The sequence below is a fragment of the Gouania willdenowi genome, unplaced genomic scaffold (genome assembly GCF_900634775.1).
Source record: "Gouania willdenowi unplaced genomic scaffold, fGouWil2.1 scaffold_3_arrow_ctg1, whole genome shotgun sequence".
Classification (NCBI taxonomy): Eukaryota; Metazoa; Chordata; class Actinopteri; order Blenniiformes; family Gobiesocidae; genus Gouania; species Gouania willdenowi.
In genome coordinates, this window is record NW_021145162.1 from 1,676,367 (window position 1) to 1,703,866 (window position 27,500).

At 44.3% G+C, this 27,500-nt stretch overlaps 2 protein-coding genes across 12 annotated transcripts in view; both read right to left on the reverse strand.

Moving 5' to 3' along the window:
* Positions 1-15,992, reverse strand: part of LOC114460101 (atrial natriuretic peptide receptor 1-like) — a 53,700-nt gene extending 37,708 nt beyond the window's left edge. For all 3 annotated transcript variants that reach the window (XM_028442133.1, XM_028442134.1, XM_028442132.1), the window contains exons 1-2: positions 15,794-15,992; positions 14,270-14,965 (exon numbers count right to left, since the gene is read on the reverse strand). In XM_028442133.1, the coding sequence (XP_028297934.1) occupies positions 14,270-14,951 (682 nt within the window). In that variant the 5' untranslated portion in view covers positions 14,952-14,965; positions 15,794-15,992. The remainder of the gene's footprint in view (positions 1-14,269; positions 14,966-15,793) is intronic.
* Positions 15,993-17,066: 1,074 nt separating this feature from the next.
* Positions 17,067-27,500, reverse strand: part of LOC114460087 (gamma-aminobutyric acid type B receptor subunit 2-like) — a 19,424-nt gene continuing 8,990 nt past the window's right edge. For 8 of the 9 annotated variants that reach the window (XM_028442122.1, XM_028442120.1, XM_028442118.1 and 5 more), the window contains 5 exons: positions 27,425-27,500; positions 27,277-27,366; positions 27,003-27,060; positions 26,847-26,928; positions 17,067-17,451 (listed from right to left, as the gene is read on the reverse strand). The exon at positions 27,425-27,500 is cut by the window's right edge and continues 134 nt beyond it. In XM_028442122.1, the coding sequence (XP_028297923.1) occupies positions 17,310-17,451; positions 26,847-26,928; positions 27,003-27,060; positions 27,277-27,366; positions 27,425-27,500 (448 nt within the window). In that variant the 3' untranslated portion in view covers positions 17,067-17,309. The remainder of the gene's footprint in view (positions 17,452-26,846; positions 26,929-27,002; positions 27,061-27,276; positions 27,367-27,424) is intronic. The other variant, XM_028442121.1, reaches the window with a different exon arrangement.

A 27,500-nucleotide genomic window follows, 5' to 3' on the forward strand; every position in this document is an offset into this window, starting at 1 on the left:
GTTCCAACATCTGACCATCAGCAGACATGTGGTTCTACTACCTACTCCACATTGTGCAAGTTTGTTATTTTAGTTTGGACTGGAGATTACTGCTAGTCCAGGGGGGTATTTCATTAAAGTGTTCTTAAAAGGCCAGACCTATGGTTTAGAACTGGTTTAAAGCCATCCGTGACCACACCCCCTTTTCCTATTCCATCAAACTCTACTCATTTTGTAGCTCTCCAGCTCAGCCAATCAGCTGACAGTGTTTAGATTAAGTGCTCGTCTTCATAAGACCCACGAGATCGATCACAGATTTAATGATTAGAGATGTGAGGGCGCATGCGCTGCAGCTTTAACTCTGATTAAACAGCCAATAGTGCTGAGACCAACAGGAAGTGACATCATTTGTTACTGAGCAGCTTTAGAGTTTTAGCCTCTGAAAAGTCACTTTCTGATCAAACCTATACAAACGGGCTGATTTGCATTGGACTTATGCATATTCATGAGTGGGCGTGTCTATAGATGGGACACTGACTTCCTCCTCCCCACACGGTGACGTAGGGCCAGAGGACGGCCCACCCTCCTCCCACCCACATTGTAGCTGAGCTCATGCTGCTTTATAAACACGAGAGGGGCGTTTGCCGGTACATACATAGACTGTAGAAAATACATACATAGCACTGCACGAAGGACGCTGAAATGTCAAATTCGTCATCAAAATGAGAATGCGTCTATCACAAGTATACAGAAGAACTCAAATGCAACGCAGGAAGGAGTAGACAGATACTGAAATATCTAAATAAGATTGAATAAACGGGCCCCGCACAAAACCAGGAAGACAACTGAAATATTCCCCACTCAGATTTGTTATTTAATAAAGAACTCAGATTCCACACTTAATAATCAAAAACAGGAACTCTCAATTCCCCACTTTAATAATAAAACTCAGGAACTCTCAATACTTTCTAGGAGTTTGAAGTCTTTCTTAACGGGTTGACCATCTAGCCAGACTGACAGAACAGAGGGAGTATAAGTAACCTCCTCCAACTTGACGAGGGAATGAGGAGCAGCTGTGGAGAGCAGGAAAACATGGACAGGAACAGGCAAAATCAAGGAACAGGGAGTGAATAAGAAAGCAGACTCATGACAGAACCCCCCTCTCAAGGGACGGCTCCTGCCGTCCCAAAAGCAACCACCACACCGGGAGGGAGGAGGGGAACCCGGTGGAGGTTCAGAACTCCTCAGAATGCCCAGAACCCCCTTCCGAACAGACAGAAGAACCACCACTCGATTCCTCCACAGAACCACTGTTGTCCAGCTGGTCATCCAAGGCCGCAGGAGGAAGGACAGAAGACACCCCAGAAGCAGATCGGCCAGAAGCAGTGACGGCCGCCGAAGGTTGGTCCGGATGTTGTTCATGGAAAGCTCGAATGAGACGCAGGTCCAAGATAAACCTGGCAGGTACCCAACATCGCTCCTCAGGACCATACCCCTCCCAGTCGATTAGGTATTGGAGTCCTCTGCCACGGCGCCTGGAACGGAGAAGGCGTCGGACCGTGTAAGCAGGTTCCCCATCAATCAGACGCGTTGGTGGTGGAGGAGGTAGGGTTGGAGCAAGATGGACAAGATGCTTCTTTCTCTTGGGACGGAAATAAGGGTGGCTGATACCCATATGCACATTGAAAAGGTGAAAGGCCTGTGGCCGTACTTTGCAGAGTGTTATGCGAGTACTCGACCCACAGTAACTGTTGGGACCAGGAGGACGGGCTCTTGGAAGCCATACAACGCAAAATGGTTTCCATCTGTTGGTTAATTCTTTCGGTTTGGCCATTTGATTGAGGATGGTTACCTGAAGACAAGCTGACAGTTGTCCCTAGAAGCGAACAGAACTCCCGCCAGAAAATGGAGGTGAATTGTGGACCCCGATCCGAGACAATAGTAGGTAGTCCGTGCAGGCGAAAAACATTTAGCAACATAATTTGGGCGGTCTCCTTCGCCGACGGAAGTTTAGGAAGAGGAATGAAATGAGCCATCTTACTAAAACGATCTATGACTGTCAGGATGGTGGTGTGTCCGTCAGAAGCAGGTAAGCCGGTAACTAAGTCAAGGGATATATGGGACCAAGGTCGATGAGGAACAGGTAGGGAATGAAGATGTCCAGCAGGTGCTTGGTGTGTAGGTTTTGACTGATTACATACAGGACAGGATTTGACAAAATCCCTGGTGTCTTCATCCAGGGAACCCCACCAAAACCGTTGCCGCAGGAACTCCTTAGTCCGCTGGATACCAGGGTGACATGTGAGTTTAGAACTGTGGGCCCATTGCAGAACATCCGACCGGAGCTGCTGAGGAACAAAGAGAAGATTGTCAGGGCAAGTGCTGGGTCCCGGACTGTCCTCCAGAGCAGCTTTGACCCGTTCCTCCACGTCCCATGTGAGGCTGGCAACCATGTGGGAGCTGGACAGGATTGTCTCGGGTTCTTGTTCCTCTTCTTCACTCTCCAACATCCTATTGTTGAATTCCATCAGTTCTTCCCCAGAGAAGTCGTTCTGTCTGGAGTTCTCCATTTCGTTCACTTTCGCTGCTTCAAAGTTGACGGCCAACTTCCTCTGTTTCCTTTTGGAGGCGAAGCCAGGGGTGTGGCCTGCCGCTGCTGCGTTGTTGTTGTGCCGAGGCGGAGTGTGCGTCACCACCTCCTTCGTCCTGGAAACCACTTCGGAACCGGTGAGAGCGTGACTGGGTTTACTGGCCTGTGATTGGCAGAGAGCCGACGGCGGCTGCGTTGGCCATTTCAACGACTCGTTCTTTGCCACCGTTTGAGCCGCGTTGTAAAACTCACGAGGTTTTTGATTCTTTTTGTTGGCGGACGCTCGTTTCTTCGTCACCTGTAAGGGGATGAACTGGTTGTGTAAACCAATGGGCACGCCTGGTGCTGGTATCGCTTGTTTCAGGCAGATCTGATGGCAATACGGACTCCAACTAATAAAGGAACCCGTAGACCAATCGATATGTGGGTTATGTCGGAGAAGCCAAGGGAACCCCAGAATAATGGGATGTTGTGGTGTCTTCAGAATGTGAGACTGGACAGTCTCATGGTGCCTGCCAGCCAGTATCAGATGAACAGGAACTGTGCGATGTGTGATAGTACCAAGGAGTCTGCCATCCAGAGCATTAGCAGGAACAGATGCTGGAAGAGGAACACTTTCGATCTCTAATTGTTGGGCCAGGTTTTCATCCAAAAGGCAAATATCAGAGCCTGAATCTATCAAAGTAGCCAGGGTGTGAGTACCACGTTTGAGCACCAGGCGAGCCTGGAAGTGGGGTCGTTTGATAGGGGATGGTGTGGAGGAAAGACTCATCAGTACTCCCCTTTCTGATGAGCGTGCCCCTTTTACCGGACATCTGAAAACGTAATGGCCGGGCTTTCCACAGTAAAGGCAGAGATTTCTCTGGCGATGATGTTCTCGCTCCTCTGGCGAAAGACTGGTTCGGCCCACCTGCATAGGCTCGGGACCACCATCGTAAGGAGCCGGAAAGTGGTTTACATCTACTGGAGGACGTGGTCGTGGAACAGGAAGTCGCTCAGGAATTCTGTGCCTCTTTTCTTGCCGTCGGGCTTGGATACGACGATCCAGTCTGGTGGCAAACTCAATCAATTTATCAAGAGATGAGGGAAGGTCATGTGAAACCAGCTCATCTTTGTTGTAGTCATTCAGACCCAGGAGGTAAGCATCCATTTGGGCAGCGGCATTCCACTGGCTCTGAAGGGCTCGGGTCCGGAATTCAATAGAATAATCAGAAACAGTGCGGGCCCCTTGTCGCATCCCTAGTAAACCTCCCCCTGCGTCCGGACCTAAAGAGGTTTCACTGAAAACTTTACGGAGTTCATCCGCAAAGGCCTGGAAGGAAGAACAAGCAGGTGTCTGTCGCTCCCACTCAGCCGTTCCCCACAACCGAGCCCTTTCAGTCAGATGATTATTGGCAAAAGCCACCTTGGCCCTCTCGGTGGAAAATGTTTGTGGTTGTAGGGCAAAGAGTATGGAGCAGTTTGTCAGAAAAGGATTACATCCTTCAGGGTCACCACCATAGCCCTCTGGGGTGACTGAATGGACTGATCATTAGCTGCAGCTGCCTGACGAACATCAGAAGTAGCAGATTGTAACTGAGCCTGATGTTGCTCCATACACTTCTCTAGTCTGTCTAGCCGCTCCATTGAGCTTTCTTTCTGTGATGCTGAGTTCATATCTGGCTCGATGGTACTATCACAAGTATACAGAAGAACTCAAATGCAACGCAGGAAGGAGTAGACAGATACTGAAATATCAAAATAAGATTGAATAAACGGGCCCCGCACAAAACCAGGAAGACAACTATAATATTCCCCACTCGGATTTGTTATTTAATAAAGAACTCAGATTCCACACTTAATAATCAAAAACAGAAACTCTCAATTCCCCACTTAAATAATCAAACTCAGGAACTCTCAATACTTTCTAGGAGTTTGAAGTCTCTCTTAACGGGTTGACCATCTAGCAAGAGACTGACAGAACAGAGGGAGTATAAGTAACCTCCTCCAACTTGACGAGGGAATGAGGAGCAGCTGTGGAGAGCAGGAAAACTGGGCAAGCAGGAAAACATGGACAGGAACAGGCAAAATCAAGGAACAGGGAGTGAATAAGTAAGCAGACTCATGACAGCGTCATCAAATTGTAGCGATATTTGGGCTCACCCTGCAGTAAGGAAGGAGCCTCTAACTAATGATTGAGGAAATCAATGAAAAAACACTTTGGGCATGTGTATGAAGCCCTAATAGCTTTAATAGCTTAGCTTTAAATAGTTTAAAGCAGAGAAAAGTTGATTCAGCGTAACATTGGCCCTTTAACATCTGTTAGCGTTTAATAAAAGACGATGCAGTAACTCACAATTAAATATTATTAAATTCATGAGACTCGTGAGAGTTTGTTGAACTCAACAATAAACATTCAAAAATTCAAATGAACAGAGGTAACAGCTCAGCAGTGCTTTTGGATGCTGTTGGATGTCACATCCAACACTGCAGACGCTCCCGATGCAGGTGAGCAGTGCATCGGAGGTGTAGCACTGTGTGCATATCCCTTAAAGTTTATTTTAGTCATTGAGGAGCCTTAGTGCTCTTTTGTTGTCTTTTGTTCTGTTGCTACTTTGAATCATTTTTTGTTAATAAATACTTTGAAAACTTTGATTCCTGTTTATGTTGGGGCCCCTCAAGCCTTTTGGGTTCTCAGCTTAGAAGGGGCCATAGCAATGATGATGATAATGATGATTAATATGAAGATGGTGATGATGCCTTGCTTGGTGGGAAGCCTCCATGTAGGCGCAACGGGGACTCACCCAGGCAGCTTGCTGCCTTAGTGCGACAAATAACCTACCATGGGGCGGGGGGCAATGTGGGGTCAATCCGTGAGGAGAGATGCCCAACAACCCCCCTCCCACAACAGAGGGGGAAGGAGCCAGCCGACCCAGACCCTTCTTTAAAAACCATTAAAGGTGAGGGCCCCTCGGGGGTCCGCACTGGGGCGAAGCTGGTGGTGGACTTTGGGCCAAGACAGGCAACTGCCTTAAGGAGGGTTCTTCTTTGGACCAACTATTCCCAACCAGGGCTGAGGAACTGAAGAGGTAGGAGAGGTGTTGGCGAGGAGAGGCGTAGAAGGAGAGGAGTTGCAATTGGTGGAAATGAAAAGCTTATAATTGGGGGCGACTTTAATGCAAATGTTGGAAGAGGATACAAGAGATATGGAGTGAATGGGAGGTATGGGATAGGCAGAGCAAATTAGGCTGGAAGAGATTTGGTAGACTGGCGTGCAGAGTATGACTTAGTGAATGTGAACAGTTACATGAGGCATAAGAGAGGGACGTGGTTCAATGTGATGTATGAAAGGTGGTATGAGGAGGAGAGACAAAGGGGAGTACTAAAGATCAGATGCCAGTTGTTGAAAGAGCAGGAAAAGAGAGAGAAGTATGACGAGAAAACGAGAGATCTGGTGGAAGAGGAGAATGCAAGAAGAGATGGAAGGAAAGAATGGAAAGTACTTTCCAAGGTGATGACTGAGACAATAAAATAAGTGTGTGGAGTACATGAAAAGTGGGTGCAAAACCCATGGACGATTGAACATGAAGAGGAGTTGAATGTGATGAATGAGAGAATAAGAGTGGCAGTGAGAAGGAGGAATGAGAGAATACATCTGGTTGGAAACAGAAGAAGGCTGTGACCGAGGAGAGACAGACGAGTGATGGAGAGACTAGAGGGTGTGATGGTGAAAGCACGAGAGGAGGTGAAGGAGGTGAGCAAACAGTTGAAGAGGTGTTTGAGGAGGTTGGAAGAAGAATGGTGGAGAGAAAAGATAAGACTGTGTCAGGAAGGGAGTGAGACAAATAGGGTGGGTGAGATGTATACATGTTTGAGAAAGATTGAGAGTAAAGGATGTAAGGCTCTGAATATAATGGTAAATAAATATAAGGAACATTTCCAAAGGGTGGAGAGTGAGAGGTACGAGGAGGAACCAAATGTGATCAAATGGAGGGACAGATCTGTGAAAGGATGTAAGAGCGAATGAGATGCTGAATAAGATTTCTGAAAGGGAGCAGAATAAAGCGGCAGAGAAAGAACTGAAAGAATCAGCGCCTGGGGATGAAGGATTGAAAATTGGATATATTAGGATGGCACGTGGTGAAGTGAAAGAGAGGATGATACAGATGGTGAGAGAGATAATTGAGAAGAGAGCAGACAGATGGGATGAATCTTTGAAAGTTAGGTTGATGGTACCTTTATTTAAGAAAGGAGACAGGAATGATAAAAACAACTATTAGGGGGGGTGTTTGTTGAGAATGGGAAGCAGGATATTAGCGAGAGTAATAGCGAAGAGGTTTGCATGGTGGGCGGAACATCTGGGTTTGTTAGATGAGGAGCAAGCGGGTTTCAGGAAAAGAAGGTCGATGGCGCATGGGGTGTAAATGATGTTACGGATGCAGGAGGATGTGGAGGATTAGGCGGATGGAAGGGCACTGGAAGTTGCTCCACGTTACCCATACTGTTAAATGCTTATCACCAGGCGGTGATGAGGCAGGCGGAGGAAGAGAGGAGGAGAGTGGGAGGTGATGTGGGGTGACGTGGAGATAGGTACCTGGGGAATCTTTGCGGGAGAGAGAGTGTGAGAGAAAGGTAGTTCGGAAACGGTGAGTGTGTAAGTGCCTCTGGCGCTTTTTGAGGATGACACTACAATTGTGGGATTGAAAGGAGAGATGGATGAAGGGGTGAAAGAGGTGAAGAGGGTGATAAATAAATGGGAAGACAGAAATAATGAAGATAAGGAGGAGGTGCTTGAGTTTGGAACGAATGAGGGTGGAGATATCAGACTATTATTATATCAATGTCCCACGACAGAGAACACAGATGATCAACAGTGCAATGTTGTCACTGCACACAGCTCTGGATGCTGTTGCCGTGGTTAAAAAGAAGCAGATATTTCATAAAAAGGTCATCCCCTGGTATAAATCTGAATTGTGTCGCGAAGATTAGAAAGGAAGTGGCTCTCCTCAAACATGGTAGAAGTTCATACTGCCTGGAGAGAAAGTTTGTTAACTTATTAAAAAAAAAAGCTCCCTGCAAAGCTAGAACCTCTTATTATTCAACTTTAATAGAAGAAAACAAAAACAATCCACAGTTTCTATTCAACACTGTAGCCAGGTTCAACAAAAGCCACAGCTCTGTTGAACCCTCTATTCCTGTCAACCTGAGCAGTGACGACTTCATCAACTTCTTTACGGATAAAATTCAAACAATTAGAAACAAAGCTAATGTCCCCCCTGCAGGAGTGTTTAATAATTTCTTAAACAAAGCAGCTCCTGAAATATTCCCAACATGTAGCTTTTATTTACATAGTTTTACTCCAATTGGTCTATCTGAACTGGCCTCAGTAGCTAGTGCTTCTAAACCAACTCCCTGTCTTTTAGATCTAATCCCAACTCCACTATTTAAAGATGTTCTTCCACTAATTAGCACTAATATGATGAACTGGATTAACACATCTCTAGTAACAGGTTATGTACCACAGGCCTTTAAAACCACTGTAATCAAACCTCTCCTTAAAAAACCAACCCTTGATCCAAGTGACTTGTCAAATTATAGACCAACATCCAATCTCCCTTTTGTTTCCAAAATTCTTGAAAAAGTAATTGCAGGTCAACTATGTGATCACCTACTTATGAATATGTTATACAAGAGCTTTCAGTCTGGCTTTAGAGCCAATCACAGCACAGAGACTGCCTGTAAAAGTAACCAATTACAGAGGGGCGAAAAAGTATTTAGTCAGCCACCAATTGTGCAAGTTTTCCCACCTAAAAATATGAAAGAGGCCTGTAATTTTCATCATATGTAAACCTCAACTATGAGAAACAAAATGAGAAAAAAAATCACATGGTAGGATTTTTAATGAATTTATTTGCAAATTATGGTGGAAAATAAGTATTTGGTCAATAACTAAAGTTCATCTCAAAACTTTGTAATGTACCCTTTGTTGGCAATGACAGAGGTCAAACGTTTTCTGTAAGTCTTCACAAGGTTTTCGCATACTGTTGCTGGTATTTTGGTCCATTCCTCCATGCAGATCTCCTCTACAGCACTGATGTTTTGGGGCTGTCGCTGGGCAACGCAGACTTTCAACTCTATGGGGTTGAGATCTGGAGACGGGCTAGGCCACTCCAGAACCTTGAAATGCTTCTTACGAAGCCACTCCTTTGTTGCCCGGGTGATGTGTTTGAGATCATTGTCGTGCTGAAAGACCCAGCCACCTGTCATCTACAATGCCCTTGCTGATGGAAGGAGGTTTTCACTCAAAATCTCATGATACATGGTTCCATTCATTCTTTCCTTTACACGGATCAGTCGTTATGGTCCCTTTGCAGAGAAACAGCCCCAAAGCATGATGTTACCACTCCCATGCTTTACACTAGGTCTGGTGTTCTTTCTGGTGGTCATTCACTAGGTCCCCCCATGTGGTTCTGGGATTTTTGCTCACCGTTCTTGTGATCATTTTGACCCCACGGGGTAAGATCTTGTGTGGAGCCCCAGATGGAGGGAGATTATCAGTGGTCTTGTATGTCTTCCATTTTCTAATAATTGCTCCCACAGTTGAGTTCTTCACACCAAGCTGTTTACCTATTGTAGATTCAGTCTTCCCAGCCTGGTGCAGGTCTACAATTTAGTTTCAGGTGTCCTTTGACAGCTCTTTGGTCTTGGCCATAGTGGAGTTTGGAGTGTGACTGTTTGAGGTTGTGGACAGGTGTGTTTTATACTGATAACCAGTTCAAACAGGTTCCATTAATACAGGTAACAAGTGGAGGACAGAAGAGCCTCTTAAAGAAGAAGTTACAGGTCTGTGAGAGACACAAATCTGGCTTGTTTGTAGGTGACCAAATACTTTATTTACCAAGGGATTTACCAATTAATTCATTAAAAATCCTATAGTGTGATCATCTGGATTTTTTTTTTCTCATTTTGTCTCTCATAGTTTAGGTATATCTATGATGAAATTTACAGGCCTCTTTCATATTTTTAGGTGGGAGAACTTGCACAATTGGTGGATGGCTAAATACTTTTTTGCCCCACTGTATCTCCTCTTAGCCTTAGACAGAGGGTTGGTCTCAGTTCTGGTGATCTTAGATCTCAGTGCAGCCTTTGATACAGTGGATCATCATCTACTGCTGCAGAGACTGGAAAGTGTTTTTAGGATTAAAGAAACAGCACTGGATTGGTTTAAATCCTACCTATCAGACAGAACCCACTTTGTTCATATTAATAATCTCTCCTCAGTGCACGCCACAGTTAATCATGGAGTTCCACAAGGTTCAGTTTTAGTACCAATACTCTTTACATTATATATATTTCCACTAGGTAACATTATAAGAGAACATAATATAAATTTCCATTGCTATGCAGATGATACACAGCTTTATCTCTCAATGAAATCAGATGAAACTCATCAGTTATTAAAACTCCAGGCTTGTCTTAATGACATCACATCCTGGATGAGCCGTAACTTTCTCCTTCTTAACCAGGATTAAACCATAGTGATTTTATTTGGTCCAAAACACCTCAGAGATAAATTATCAGAGTAAATAGTGTCTCTGGATGGCATTACTCTGTCACCCAGCACCACAGTAATAAACCTAGGCATTATCTTTGATATTGACTTATCCTTTAATTCTCATATTAAACAAATCACAAGGACAGCCTTCTTCCACCTCCGTAATATCTATAAAATCAGGAATACCCTGACCCAGAGTGATGCTGAAAAATTAATCTATGCATGTGTTACATCTAGATTAGATTATTGTAACTCTATACTGTCAGGATGTCCTAGTAACTCACTAAAAAGTCTCCAGTTAATTCAGAATGCTGCAGCTAGAATACTAACAGGTACTAACAGGGAAGAACATATTTCTACAGTGTTGGCTTCCCTTCATTGACTTCCTGTAAAATCTAGAATAGAGTTTAAAATCCTCCTGTTAGCATACAAAGCTCTACATGATCAAGCTCCTGTGTATCTTAGAGACCTGTTAGTGCCCTATCGTCCAGGTAGATCACTCCACTCTCAGTCTGCTGGACTTCTGGAAGTTCCTGAAGTGTCTAGAAGTAGAACAGGAGGCAGAGAGTTCAGCTACCAGGCTCCTCCCCTTTGGAACCAGCTCCCAGTCTTAGTATGGGAAGCTGCTACTCTCTCCACCTTTAAAAGTAAACTCAAAACCTGCTTATATGCTAAAGCGTATACCGTATAATAGCGTTAACCTAGCCACTAGGAACAAAGCCCTAAACCTGAAAATAGGAACTAAAAACTAAGATTATATTGTAGAATACCAACATTATATTCAAACACAATCCATCATCTACACACATAGCTCTAATGGGCTGCAATGGGATGATGTCCTGTCAGACACAGTTGTGCCGGGTTGTAGACAACCCCCCACTTCTGTCCCTCGTTGCATAACCCATCATACTACTCTCACTGCTTCACACCAGTTACACTGATGTCCACCCCATATATCATTACGTGCGACCAGTACAAGACGAAACCTTGTCTGTAGTGGTAGCATTTCAGAGCATGGAGGATGCCGCAAGACGTTTCCCACTAGCAACAAGTTTATCCTGCAGTCTGTGCCTTCTCTTCGCCCCCCGCTCTCTCTTCTGTTTCAGGTGTCTTGATGCAGGAGCTGGTGGTTCCTGATCGATGGCTTGTGTCTCAACTAGTCTGGGACACTCGGATGGACTATCCTTCTATCCTATTCTGTTTGCCCTTCTGTTCAATAACCCAACCAGTTGAAGCAGATGGCTGTCACCTCTGAACCTGGTTTCACTGGAGATTTCTTCCTATGAAAAAAGAGGGAGTTTTTTCTTCCCACTGTCGCTAAATGCTTGTTCATGTAGATCTTGTTGGGCTCTTTCTTTCTTACTATGGACTCTATTTTTTGTGAAGCACTTTGAGGTTACTTTGTTGTAATTTGCACTATAAAAACAGAGTTGAATTGAATTGAATAAGAAGTTGGGTAATTTCGGAGGTGGATGTGAGTAAAATGATTAGCTGAGCAGGTGGTTTGTGATGGAGAGTGAAACGATGATTGAAAGAGAATGTCAAAAAGATGTCAGGAGAGAGTAGTGGAGGCGTGTGTGGAGAGCAGTTTGATGTATGATTGTAAGGCGCGAGTGGAGTATGTGAGAGACATGAATAGGTTGCAGAAATGGATGGACAAGTGCTACAGGTATATATGGAGTAACAGGAATGGTGAGTCATTGAAAACAAATGCAGGCTAGAGGGGTGAACATGTGAGATGTAAGAAAGCAACTGGGTGTGAAGTCTATAAGGTGGAAGATTGAGAAGCGTGTGGTGGAACGAGTGGGTCATGTGATGTAAATGGCGAATGATGGTGTTTGGGTGGTATACTAAGTTGGAAGGGCCAAAAGAAGAAAACGGTGCTGTATTGGAAGAGAATGGTGAATGAGGCTGGGTTTGACTGGAATGATGTGGAGCAGTTGTGTGGTGACAGGAAGAAATGGAAGGATATGGTGGGGGAGAGAATGGAGTATTTGTACAAATGGGAGTGTCAGAAAGGACATTCGTATATGTGGGGGGACGGTGAATCTCAAATGGAAAGGAATGAGGGGAGAGTGATTGATGTGGCTCCGCTGTGTTACGTCACCGCCGCGCCACTGGATCTGATAGGTTTCCACTTTATTCTATGTGTTTATTTCCACCGGGTCCGCTGCGCTGCGTGTCTGCTCCTTCCCAGCTGTGACAGTCTGGTGCCCTCCGCCTGGTATACGCAAGACTTCTATTTCTGGTGGACACCGGAGCACGACGCATCAATCAGCACAGAGCAAATGAAGCTACACAGGAAGTTAAGTACGTACTCCGCAATAAAATATCTGGTTACTTTTCAAAATAAACACTTCAGATTATATTTCAAGTAACTACATCACCAAAACGTCATAATGTGTAAAAACAAATTCACATCCACTGTATTGATTCCTCTCATACTGTAACTCACTGTAAACTGCAGCAACTTTGATTTAGTTCATGTTTTACTGGTGCAGTTTTATCTCGTCTCTGTTGGCTGTTGATAAAAAATGTGTCTATGACAAATCCAGAGTCCAACCTTCTTGTTCTCCTTCATTAGGAACATTGACCTGTTTATCTGTTTATTGTTGCATTTATAAAACATGCCTTTAACTGCGTTCTCACACGATTATATAAATAACGCTAGAACTCCTCTGTCTCGTGACGTCATCGTCATCCAACCGGAGTGCACCGTGACGCACTCAAAACACACAGCAAAACCGGATCGTGCCGTAGCGCAGCGGAGACGAATCCAGTGGAAACCCCCGGTTAGTGTGCTGGTATGAGGGGTGCGGGAAGGTCTGCTGGAGTAAGGCAGGCCTGACCAACCATCAAAAGCGTATGCATCGAGTGGCTGAGGAAAGAGTGAGGCGGAGACGTTGGTGGGAGCAGTTGTTGGAGTGAAAGCCTGAGTGAGGACTTCCGTGTGTCCGGAGTGCCAGAGGGAGTGGTCGACGGCCAACATGGTGAAGCACCAGAGAAGCTGCATGGTGTGGGATCCTGTGGGAGGGGTGTTAAGTTCCCGATGGGGACCCACAACTCAAAATGGAAATGGAATGCATGGTGATGATGAAGATGATAACAATGAAGATGGTGGAACAATGATGATGAAGATGATAGCTCACATTCCAGTGTATTAATCTTTAACAGAAGCAGATGGAACATTGGGAGGATGAAGGTTAGTTCAGCGTGATTGGCTGAGAGTCTGCTGCCTCGGCAACAACCCACAGACTGAAACACGTGGATTTGTTTGTATGGCATTGCGTGTTACTGTGTTAATTCAGTTCAATTGAACTTTATTTATGTAGTGCAAATTACAAGAATAATCATCTTGTAACTTTTATCAAAATATAAAATTATTAAGAAAAAAATTGTGTGTAGTTGTATGTTATTGGTACATTTGGAAGTTTCTGTGATCCTTTGTGTGTTTGTGTCATTGTGTGTTGATTTTGTGTGTCATTGTGTGTTGCTTTGTGTGTTTGTGCTGCATCATTAGGCTTTCTGTCTCCACTCTGCTTCGATCAATGTGGCTCATGTTTCTGTGAGAGAGAGTGTGTGTGTGTGTTGAGCTGTAGCTGCAGATATAGTTTCCCTCCTAAAGCACCATCTGTTTCACGTGCTACATGCAACAACATTTCTTTCACAATGTTGTGAATGACCAAAAAGTATGTGTGGTGTTGTGTCACTGATCCAATAGGTTTGAATGGCTCTTTTTAATTATTTAATGAATAACCATGAGTAGTGTTCCCTGGTTGATATAATCGGACTGAAATCTACTGAACAATAAGAATAGAAGAAACTAGATATTACAAATAGCCGTATATGTCGCCGTAGCTCTAGGCGTTTCTGTAGCTGTAGCTGTAGCTCACACACGAAGCAGCCGGTGTTGTCGGATGACACGTTGTTGTTGTGCGACTGTGTTGGTCTGTGTTGTTGATGTGTTGTTGTGCCGGTCTGTATAGTTGTTGTGCGACTGTGTTGCTGTTGTTGTGTTTTTGTGCGACTGTCTGTGTCTGTGGTATAAACACTTCTTCCCACTCTGAGATCCAACCAGGGTTCAGGTCAAAGTGGTGACCATGTTAGCTGGTGACTGCGTAGCGGTAGTGTAGTGTTAGCATAGCTAGCAGTCGGGAAGCACTCACCCCTGCCGTCTCCCTGTATGTCCTCCAGGATGTGTGAATAGTTAATTGCTTTGTTCTCCTCAAACACACGGTCCACCAGCGTAACGCTGCTGTTTTTCAGCTCCGTGTACAACCCTTCTACAGCGAAGTAACATGGTCGGTCGTCCTGCTTGTTGTCGCTGTACATCAGAACCACGTGGCGGCTCCAGCCGAAGTGGCGACAGATGGCGGTGGCAAAGCGGCCCAGCTTCCTGTGGGTGGGTCCCGTGTTGGTGATTGACGGGTAGTCTCCGCCAACGAAGGCCACGGCCGGGGCGCCTGCTGTCACCATGGGGATGTCCCAGTGCGTGGTGAAGAGGCCGACGGGCGAGGAGGCGTAGGAGCAGCCGGGGCCCACAAACGCCCATGGCTCCACCGCCAGCTTCAGGTCCACCGCCATCAGCGGCGCCACCGACTCAGAGCACCGCCCCCCGCCATCCTCGCTGCTCTCAAAGGCGTAGGTGAGGTGGCGCCCGCGCAGCAGGGCGGGGTTAGAGTTCACTGTCCGCACCGCACGCTCCAGGGCGGGGCCAACCCGAGGCCATGCCCACGGGTACTCGGTGTTAGTGCGTGGCAGGATGACGGCCAGTGGGACGTCGGCGCCGTGACGATGCACAGTCAGCGCTGAGTGGAGAAGGAGCCCCAGGCTAAGGAGGAGGAGCATGTTGGTCACGTGACCTGCAGGGACCAATCAGAGGCTTACGTCATTCAGCGTTCACCCTGCCTACATCTGACATTAATGCACCAATAGGAAGTATCAGTGAAGCCCCGCCCCCTCAGTCACAGAAAGACCCTTTAGTACTGACTAGTTAGCAACAGACAGAAAACTGACAGATTTACAGACAGACAATAAACAGACTACAGACAGACTACAGACAGACATGTCTGCTTTTGTTGTAAAGACAGTAATTAAGTTGTAATCATTTAAACTACAGTCTGTAAAGTGACTGAACCAGAACAAAGAGGTCAGAACACATTAGTCCAGTTTTAAAGTCTTTACACTGGCTCCCAGTCAGCCTCAGAGGAGACTGTAAAGTTCTGCTGCTGGTTATACTGTAAATGTGTGAATGGGTTTGGTCCAGAATACATCAGTGAGATGTTAGTCAGGTATGAACCCAGCAGGTCTCTGAGATCTATGGACACAGGTCAGATAGTGGAGCCCAGAGCTCACAGTAACCATGGTGATGTTGCTTTTAGTTGTTATGCTGCAAAGAAGTGGAACAAACTGCAGCAGAGCTGAAGTCAGCATCCAATGTGAACATTTTTAAATCAAAGTTAAAGGAACTTTTTTTCTCTACTGTATATGATTGAGAGAGATTTATGGTCATGATGATGATGTCATGTGTTTGTTGATGATTTTAATTGTGTTAACTGCTGATTTTAATGTAGATTTTTTTATGTTGCACTTTTCGATCATGTAAAGCACATTGAATTGCCTTGTGTATGAAATGCGCTATACAAATAAATTTGCCTTGCCTTGTAAAGTGACTACAGACGGACACTCACCGTGGTCAGTGCTCCATCATCATCATCATCATTATCATCTTCATCATCTTCATCATCTTCATCCTCATCAAACTTTTCCAGCTGTGAGAGCACGCACGGCGCGTCCACGACGGCTCCTCTTCAGAACCGAGCAGGTGACGTCACACAGTTAGCGCACACACGGTTCTCATACAGGTCCGACCAGTCGGACACACACACACACACACACACACACACACACACACACACACACACACACACACACACACACACACACACACACACACACACACAGATGACTTATGATTGGGTCATCTGAGAACAACTCCCACCCCTACCTGAAAATCAGCCTTTGATTGGATGGAGAGTTTAGGCTCCTCCTAGTTTGTGTGTGTGTGTTTCAATCACAGTTTCTTCTACTCATTAAAAAGAGGAGGAGCTCAGAGCAGAGGAGAAGGTGAACACGTGGTTAGGACGCCACCTGGTGGCTTTTTGTGGAGGTTGACGAGAGTTCCACGGAAATATTTACACACACACACACGCACACACACACACACACACGCACACGCACACGCACACGCACACGCACACACTTCCTCTGAGCCCTGTCAGCAGCAGGAAGTGACCCCCACCAGCTTCCTGTGATCCATTATTCAACAGGAAACAGTTTGAAATAGTCTAATGTTACCCACAATCCCCCTGTGCTCTCTCACACACGTACACACTTCATCAGTCCTGTGTGTAAATCCATGATTAATGACATTATTATAACACAGAGTTTTGTGTATTTGTTTTGTAACAATGATAAGAAAGATTTGGATATATTTAGCACATTTTTTCATGACCCTCGCAGTGTGTTACACAAACAACCAGGGGTGGAAAGAGAACAGAAAAACATCCACTTAAGTACAAATACTGTTACTTTGATTACATTTTTGCTTAAGTAGAAGTCAAGTTACTGGTGTAAAAATCTACTCGAGTAAAAGTAAAAGTTTTTTTTTTTTTTTTTTTTGGTGGTGGTGGGGGGGTGGGGGGTGGGGCATCTCTCCCATGCAATAAAAAAGAACAAAAACATGTATAAAGATCAAACTCGGTTATTTTATTATTATTATTATTATTATTATTTATAAAGAACATCATTTCAAAATAACGTGCATGACATAAAGACATGGTGTGGCAAAGCTGGATAAATAAATAAAATAAATGTCAATTTGATGATGAGGCTCTACCACTGAGCCACGATGTGGGCGTGGTTTGTGTCGTTATTGACCAATTGGCAGATTGTGTGTGCGTGCTGAATGAACAGTGTGAGCTCTTAGACCAGCTGGTGTTACAGTTCTACTGGTGATCATGTTATCCTGTGACTGGGTACAGATGGTGTAGAAACAATAAATGAATGAATGAATAAATGAGTTTTTTATTGTTCAGATTCATGTAAACAGTGAGTCACCAGGTGTAATGACGACCATTTAAAGTGATACACCAAGCAGTGTGTCTATGCATTAGTGACTGGAAACAATACAACACAGTCTTAGTTTTATTTTGAAGGAAGACTCAAGCATGAGTCATGTGACTTTCCATCCAGCGTTTGATTGGAGCTGCTGCAGCTGAGGCCTCCAATCACAGGCAGGTAGGAGTGATGGAGGATGGGCAGCTGCAGAGAGAGGCGGCGCCGCACGCTGCACAAGACAGAACGGACATAATGCGTCACTGTAACATCATCACAGGTTACAGTTGAGTGTGTGTGTGTGTGTCAGTGTGCGTGCGTGTGTGTTTAGTCCACAGGGTGCTGTGATGCTAGCTTCAGTTTGCTGCCTGTAGTCCTTGTGGTGAACGTAGTCTAATATGCATCAGTCTTCTCCTCTCTAAAGCCAGGACTCCTCCCAGGACTCCTGCCAGGCCTCCTTGTGGCTGCACACTGTAACCGGGGCCCTGTGGCCCCAGACTAACTTTTCAGGAAATCTCAGCGCTGCAGTGGCCCCCAGAGGTGTAGTGTGCAGGCCTATAGTGTGAACACGTCATGGCATCAGCCATTACCCGCTGCCTTGAGGGTTAGTCTGGGAAGAATTAAAGGCTAGGGGACCACACCCTGACAGAAAAGCAGGTGTTGGTAGGCGTACCTTAGGCGGTCAAAGGAGAGAATGGAATTCCCGCAGCCTCCTGCAGCTGTGCAGATTTTCCGGTCGTCCTGGGTCCCCCTTACCATTGGATACAACTCCCCACAGCAAAGAAGTGATGTTGGAAAATGCACAATCACTTCATCACTCCAAATAATCTTCAGGCGGAGGTATCGGCTACTGACTCAGTGAGACAAACCAACTACTCACTACAAGTCTGCTGGCAATGAGGTACCTGATGACAGGGGCAGGACTGAATGATGTGGGAGCTCCTAGCTAGGTCTCTGCACAGCAGCGGCACAGGGCTATTATGGTTGTGTTATGGTCATTTTTATATTCATCATCATATCCTCAAATGTATGTTCATGTGTACAATTTGTCATGTTTTAATACATGACGACTCCATTAATCTTTACACTTTTGAACAGCTGAATCATGATTAAACAGTACAGATCGTATTATTCTCAGTGCAGCACAGTCTCTGCCAAGCCAGAATCTCTGCTCACATGCAGACATACACTGACGCACACACTTATCAAGACAGATAAAGACTGGAGCAGAACCTTCTCATAACATCTTCATCATCCTCCAACAATTCCACTATGGGCATCTGACTCCCTCCCTTTTGTCTCTCACTGTTGGGACCTTTTCTTATCTGTATAAAAAGCTTAGGCTTTGAAACTGTTAGGAGGGGCGCGGCACTTCCTTCGGACGTCCGCCTGGACGGACGCTAATTTTGTTCTATCTTGTACCTTTTTTCTTAGTTTAGAAAAAACTATTTTTTATATAAAATCATCAATGCTTCTCCTGGACTCCATCATTCAACCAGAGCAATGAATCATGTCTTCAAATGAGGTCAACCGTAAATTCAGCCGTAACAATTGGCGTCGACGAACTGAATCCATCTTCTGCTCTGTGGGGCATCGACCGTGGACCAGCACTGGGACACACTTGAAGCCCCGGGGCTGGCCCGCGGTGGTCCGCCCTCGGACAGAGACTGGAGCACGAACCATCGGTTGAACCTCAAACACCAATTCGGACTAAGGTAAAGCTGCCTTTATAAACATATATATATAAATTTTCATTTACATATATATATTTTGCTCTGTGCTGATTTTTTTTGGAACCAGTCAAGCATTGTATTGATTTTCAGCTTTGAGCTTTGATTTTGATCCTCAGCTGTTCTGTGTTTTGACGCAGTGAATAGCTATGAGAAGGGCTCAAATGGTTGAGGTTCTATGCTTTTTAATGCTGTAGGTTCTCTCTGGTTTTCTTCGGGCTCGGATATTTTGTTTAGGCATAAAATACGGCTGGTCATTATTTACTTTGGTTTTGTTCGGACACCCACAGCCTGTGAGGTCCTGACCATAGATAGACGGGCAACAAGGTTTCCAAAACATCCCAGCGGTGCCATGATCTGAGTTCACCTCTGTACCGAAAGATTAAAACCCCGAATCTAACCTAAATTGTGTTTCTGTGAATCAAACAGATGAACAACCCAATAAACAAATAATATATGCATACGCATATACAATCTTGGTATGATGTGAACTCAGATCATGCTTTCAGGCGAGTTTTATTTTATTTTTATTTTTTTTTATCTTTGTTTTTATTTTGCTTAAACGTGGAATCAGATTTCTCCCTTTGGCTTGGCTTTAATGCTTTCATTTGGACGAGTGTCAGCTTTTGAGAAAGGGAGAGAAAGACAGAGAGCCAAACACACACACGTCGCTGCTGTGTTTTTCTTTTTTTTGGACGTGTGACCACACACACACACACACACACACACACACACACACACACACACACACACACACACACACACACACACACGTACAGAGAGAGAGAAAGGGAGAGAGAGAGAGCACACACACAGGCACGCGCACGGGCGCACGCACACGCACAGCCACACCCATCCCAAGAGAGAGGTGGCGCCCCTCACTGGCCAGTTTAGTGCACTACACACTTGTGACACAACATTGTGATTTCTCACCTCTCCTGTGCCTACAGAATAGTGCCATTACACACAGACACTATTTTTATTTTATTTTGATTTCATGTTTGATGGGCAACACACACTCAAACACACACACACAGATGAATACAGTATTTCATTTTATTTTATTTTAATATTACTGTTACCATCATTATCATTTTTTATTATTTAAATTGTTAGTTTCTGTTGGCTTTGTGGTTGCCCCCTGAAGAAACGACATCTTCAATGAAAGAATGAAATCACCTTCAACTCTTACGCTAATGGGATGTCAACATCATTCAAAGGACCAAGCATCAGAAGGAAATGGACAATCAAAGGTGTGTGACCTTTCAGGACTCAAGGACTCAACTCCCATTCAGCAAAGCAATGCTGAAATAACTCGCTCAGTCCCAAGTCAACTCTTTATCGTCTATGAATGGGCCGCATGCCAATGCCCCATCATCAAAGACTGAGAACCTGTGGGCGTCGGAGTGGACACTCCCCCCACCAATGAGTTGCGAGTTAAACGCCACGACTACTGCCTGAATGATGGGCAGCAACTGCAGACTGGTCACACGTCTGCTGGAAATCTTCACCAAAAAGACACTGTTTCAAAAGCCACAAGGATACCAAGCAACAAGAAGTCCACCACAGCCTTTGGTGGTAGTGCTAAATCACTTTAGCCTTGAACATTGGCATGGAGGGGGACAACTAGCAAATAGCCAACAAGCTTCTCCTTCGCACAATACTAACCCCTCTATCTTCTGACTGTGCACTAGATTATTTTGTTTTCATTTATTCTCTCACACGCAGACAGACCAGACATACAGTCACACACCCACATTCATAACTATGAGAAACACAGGACCACCAGAACTTCACACAGAACCCTTCTGTTTGCCACATGAGATCAAGTGTGCCCATCATTTATCTTTGCTTTTATTCATTATGTTGCTCATTTATTTACACTGCTGTTGCCTTTATGAGAAAAGAACAAACAAAGGGGAAGAAAATAGTGTTACTGATAAGGTTGTTTTTGTTTGCTTTTCTTTCATTTATTTTCTTGATTGAGGGGAGGCCCCCACAATGCAAGATATGGTTACATCTGCTGAAGAAAGAGCCCTCTGTTGCCTCAGCTTTTGGAGCTGAAGTTTTAATTTTTATTGGCCATGATTTTTTTTGAGCTCACACGTTTTTCTCCTTTGTTATTTCTGAACGATTCTTCTTTTTCTCTTTTGTTTTTACTCAATTTCAGGAAAATTGAGACAGAGATTGAGGACTGCAGCCTCAACCAAGTTTAAATTTTGACATTTTTTGACCGATACCCTCGTAAACAATCTGTACCTTACCCTTTTTGAAGCTGCTTGCGACAGACAGCCTAGTTCAACATTCATTGTTTTCATTTTGCGCGCCTCCCCCTTACCGCGTCGTACTGTCTTGCCGGCCCAAAGCCACTCGACAGCAGGGGGGGGTACCAGATTTTTTCCTGAGAAAAAATGTCCCATTAGTTGCTATGAGTACATAGGCAATTACTTTTCAAACAAGAAGTCCTGGTTTAATGTGCAGAAAAAGGATAAACCTTGCTAGGGAAAGCGCTCTTTGGGGGATAGCGGTCCACCTGATTTGATACATGCTTGGTAACCGAATACCGTTCTGAACAAATTTCTACGTTCCCTTAGAGTGAGGGTTATTAGAGGTTGCGTGCTCCGTTCAATCTTAGAGGTGCCCAATAAAAGTCCTGACAGTTGTGCGAAATTTTCCCTCGGTTTGGTACCGCGGTTGAGTTTGTGTTTTCCTTCGGTTTGGTACCGGGGATGTTTTCCTTCAGTTTGGTACTGTTGAATTATTCTCCCAAACTCTTATTTTCAAGAGCGGTGGTTGAGCCCTGCTGATTCAGAGATTCTTTTTTACATTTCTGGAGACGGACGGCGGGTGAATTTCCCGCGGTTTGGTACCGCGGTTGAGTTTGTTGAGTTAGACACGGCTGTGCTATTCCTGCCTGATCAGCAGATGAGCAGACTGTCAGTACCACGGGCGATAATCTAAGACTCCGCCAAGGCGGAAGTAAAAAGGAGCGTACCTCTTAGTAATCAGACGATACCAGTAAAAAGCAATTAATTAACACTAAAAGGTTGCCAAGCATGAGGGGGCAATAAGAGCTCATTGACCCCGAGAGACGAGGTGGACTGGCTATCGCCATTGGTGGGTTAGATGAGACCTATATTCTACTTAGACACTATGCAACAAAACCTTGTGAATGCATGGACGTGAAAATTGAGGCATGAACGTGTGCGGTGCATGAGTGACTGAATGATGACACGTTACGTATGCCTGAGAGAACCGCGTTGTGAGTGCGAATGTGCCGTGGACGTGTCATTGAGTGATTGACCGATGAATGGCTGTTTGACTACACATGTTCCTCTGTTTCACCTTCTTTTCCTCCTGGGTTCTGATGCACTTGATCTTCTCCCTGTTTTTGCCAATTATGTAGTGGGGTGTTCAGAAAACACTGCTGCTTGTTAAAAATTAAGGTTTTAGGCCTTGGGCCTTCTAAAAAGTTACCAGGTTTTAAAGGTTTTTTTCTGGGTGTTTAAAAACACCAAACGACGTTTTTATATATGATACCACTTTCAGTGGAATGACTGGCTTTGACCTTGACTGACCTTACTGTTCATGTTCAGTGTCCATGTTTTTTGTTGTTATATGTGTATACTCGTTGTGGTGTGCACTTGTCTACGTCTTCGTCTTAGTTGTTGTTATTATGTAGCTTTTTCCAAAATACAGGTCGCTGTAAGGAGACGAATCAGATCCAACTAAAGAAAAGAGATATTTTAAATTATCCAGTTAAGTCTTAATGGTTTCCTCTCTTTCTGTTTCTGAGTGTTTCCTAACAGAATGCCACCGCCTTCTCGACTCCGATCCTTCCTCTTCGCCGCCATGCCTGGTCACTGCTTCTTATGATGAAGGATGAGAATTAAAGGGAAATATTGTCCATAACTGTAACTGGGAAGCAAAGGGGAAATAGATTGAAATAGACACGTGACAATATGACATATTGTGGATGTTCTAACATAATATCTATTCCAGAGACTACAGCGACTTCCAATCCAACTGCAAGAGTGGGGACAGATCTTCAAATTTCCAAAAGGAGCGTACAGTTGACCCTGGCTTTGACCTTTATGGCTGAGGAGAAGGAGGTCGAGGAGGTTGGAGGGCACAAAGGCAGGCGGACACAAGAGAGAGGAAAACGGAGACACATCCAAAATGATCAGATAAGTGATTTTCCAATGATATTTATCATATGGTTTTAAGAATCCAAATGTATTCTTATGTAAAAAAGGGAAGGGAGGGGCCAACGTCCCTCTGATTTTTGATTTATATTTTATCATAGGAAAATATACCTCAAACCCTCCAACCATTTTCTTCTTGTTCCACCAGCACTTAGCGTGCAAGACCATAAAACACCTTCACTGGGTTTAGACACTTTTAAGGGAAAAATTAAGTGTTCTCAACATTGGGTTGGTGGCCCAATCTGGGTCGCCTGAGATTTAAAAAAGGGTCCTCCTGAAATTCTTGATAATTGATTGAAATAAGAGATAGTTTAAAGTTAAGTAACTTCCAAGTATTTAAGGAAGCTCTCCAAACCGTGCTGGGGCTCGTCACCCCTACGAATGGGATAAATACAGAGAGCAAAAGACAATATGATTGTTCGACTCAACTTAACTTTAATTCTGTCTAACCTTAAAGGGCCAATAATCTCGCTGAACTCTGGTTCAGACACAGAATAGGAGATACTTTTGCCACCAATTGACCTTCAAAATTAAGTAAATTACATCTCAAATAATAATTATGAGGGAAATGAATGAAATAAATGAACTGACAAATTCAGCTCTATAAAAGAATTAGGCTATGTGAATAGGTGTGGAGTGTTAACATTATTCAGAATAAATAAAGGATAGAATAAGATTTCTCCTTCACAAATAAGAGATAGCAACGAAAAATGAAACAAACAATTTAAATAAATAAATAACATTATTTATTTATTTGGTTAAACTCATTTAGCTTTCTCACATCTCCATGTCTCCCAATTGTATGTATTCATCTTGAGAAGACATGTAATCACACTCCACACTTCTCCGTCTGACTTGCATGTCCTTCTCCGTCCGACTTGCATGTCCTTGTAAACAGTGGTTCTCAAATTGTTGCTTCTCACCAGGTAAGTAGATGTACCACAGATAATCACTGCAACTCCAGCTATGCTTCTTCTTACTCCAGGAAAAGAAAATCGAATTAATACTTCCTGCTTTTCTTTCAGCCTCATATTTTCCCACTCGCGTGCGAATGCTACAGATAACATTGAGCTAGCATGGCTAAAAGCTCACTAACCCACACCTAACCATTGTGTGATTGTGCAGCAGCACCTTTTAGGATCTGAAAAACTCTCAGATCCTGACCTCTGACCTGTCTCTGCCTTCCTGGCCATACTAACTATTCATTTAGTTAGTTAACTAAACCTAACACCGCTAAACTTTTATTTTTTTTATTTTTTTTATTTTTTATTTTATTTTATTTTATTTTATTTTATTTTATTTTATTTTATTTTATTTTATTTCATTTTATTTTGGGTGAGTGTTTCCCCCCCCCCCCCCCCTTTTTTTTCTGTCCAGGTACCAGCTAAAGCCTACCAGGTACCAGGTACCAGCTAAAGCCTCAGTAGTGGGATCGCGCCAGCCAATCCCAAGAGTTCTGTTTCGGTGTTTTTCCCCCCCTTCTGTTCAGGTACCAGCCGATCCCAAGAGAGGTTGCCAGGTGTGTGGAGACTACCCTTCCTCAGACAACAACCAATCATCTACAACGCCGACCGAAATGAACGACCCACACGGCAGTGAAGGTCGCACAGCGGGCGACATGGATCCAAGATGATTGCCGAGACCAGCTGATGCTGAGACGGAGGCTGACCGAACAATGAAGGGGGAACCGACAAGGCCACTGAGACACACACACAAGAAAACGCTCTAGAACAAGGGCCTAGCTTTGTTTATAAGCCACACCAAATGCTCATAGCTAGGTTGAGGGAGGACAACCTCACACCTAGCTGCAGGAATACAGTCATAAACCCTTCTGCTACGATTGAGGAAAATACTCAAGGTTCTTCACTCATGATGCAGCCAATCAAGTGCGGTGATTCTAACCATGGCTATTGGTGACCCCAGTTACCACTGAACTCAGCCGATGAAGACGAGTGATGTCCTTGATGCAAATGATGATTTTTGCTTATCTAGATGTAATAAAGGATGATTTTTGATGATTCATGCCATTAATAATAATGATGAAGAAGTTTATTTCCACATTTTTCTTGATATATCTGTGCCTCACAAAAGAAGAATATATCCAATGTATGACAATAACGATGCTAATGGTTAACCCTGACAGACAGCAAAGGTGGAATATAATAATTTTGTTTCTTGATTTGGTCGTTGAGGCGACCAAAAGTGGGGAATGTTATGGTCATTTTTATATTCATCATCATATCCTCAAATGTATGTTCATGTGTACAATTTGTCATGTTTTAATACATGACGACTCCATTAATCTTTACACTTTTGAACAGCTGAATCATGATTAAACAGTACAGATCGTATTATTCTCAGTGCAGCACAGTCTCTGCCAAGCCAGAATCTCTGCTCACATGCAGACATACACTGACGCACACACTTATCAAGACAGATAAAGACTGGAGCAGAACCTTCTCATAACATCTTCATCATCCTCCAACAATTCCACTATGGGCATCTGACTCCCTCCCTTTTGTCTCTCACTGTTGGGACCTTTTCTTATCTGTATAAAAAGCTTAGGCTTTGAAACTGTTAGGAGGGGCGTGGCACTTCCTTCGGACGTCCGCCTGGACGGACGCTAATTTTGTTCCATCTTGTACCTTTTTTCTTAGTTTAGAATAAACTATTTTTTATATAAAATCATCAATGCTTCTCCTGGACTCCATCATTCAACCAGAGAAATGAATCATGTCTTCAAATGAGGTCAACCGTAAATTCAGCCGTAACAGTTGTCAGCAACTGGAATTTTGGGTGGCAGCTGCTTGCGGCAGACCCCTATGTGCCTGAGCAGTCCCATTAAGCACCCACACTGCTCACCCCAAATGGGGAAACGTCAAGAAAAGATGACCTAACAATTGTCCACCCTGACAGGATACTGCTATCAAGGTATTCCGCTAGCAGTCAAAAAACACACAAAACCAAGAATCTAATCCTCATCAGAACTCAGTTGGACTCGAGCTAAAACACCAACAGGTCCGATCGAAGTACATCACTGATCACAACAGAGCTCAAGTGCTACAACACTGACATCGCTGCTTTAAGTGAGACCATACAACTGGGCGAGGGGTCACTGGAGGGAGCTGGGTATAACTTCTTCTGGAAAGGCTACAGAGAACATCACCTGTATGGTGTCAGCCTGGCCATCAAGAACCGTCCTCTGCCAAGTCTCATAGAAACACCTACAGGTACAAACCAATGCGTATGCATACGCATCCCTCTTCACTGCCTATGCACCTACTCTGCCATCAAACAAGGATGTGAAAAACTAATTCTATGAGGTGCTGGACGAGGACCTCCATAAAATCCCCAAAAGTGCCAAAATTCTGCTACTGGGTGACTTTAATGCCAGGGTGGGGAGGAATAATGACATGTAGGAAGGCGTCGGCCACACTAATGCAAATTGTCTCAGAAAGTCTCTGTGCAGAGAACAATCTCACCATCACCAACAACATATTTTAAATGAAAAACAAATACAAAACCTCCTGGATGCATCCTTGGTCTAAACACTGGCATCTCCTGGATTACATCATTGTCAGACAGTCAGCCCACAAGACCTCACTCACAAATCCATCTTCTACAGCTTCTGAAAAATCAATGAAAGGACCGAAGAAAAGAGGTCCCAAGTGTGGGTGTATGTGTGTACTCACTGCTCGGGGGAGTTTGGGTCTGGACTGTGAGAGAAAACCTGAATATCAGCACCAGATGAAGATGAAAATACAGAGTAAACCCCTGAAGGAGGAGAAGATGATGAAGGTGATGAAGGTTGAAGGTGATGAAGAAGATGAAAAAGATTAAGATGTTACCATTGGTTTGTTCTGTGAGGGAGAGCTGCAGGCTGATGGATTCAATCTCACAGTCCAGCTGACGCACACAGACACACGCACACACACACACACACACACACACACACACACACACACATACACACACACACACACACACACACACACACACACACACACACACACACACACACACACACACACACAAGGTTGACCAGATAGTTGTCAGTCAGTTAGTTAGTTAGTCTGTTTGTAATTTCGTTATCTCAGCCTCAGGTTAAGCTTGTGTCCTCACCTCTGCACTCACAGTCCTCAGCTGAAGGTTCACCACACACTGAAGCTCTTCATCTTCATCTTCACCATCCTCCTCCCACAGCTCTCTCACCTGCAAACACAAACCTGTCTCTACCTGTCTGTCTACGTGTTTGTCTATGTGTCTGTACCTCTGGTGTGGACGTTGAGAGCAGCATGAGAATGACGCAGCCCATCACGAGCAGAGCACTCAGACAGGAGTGAACA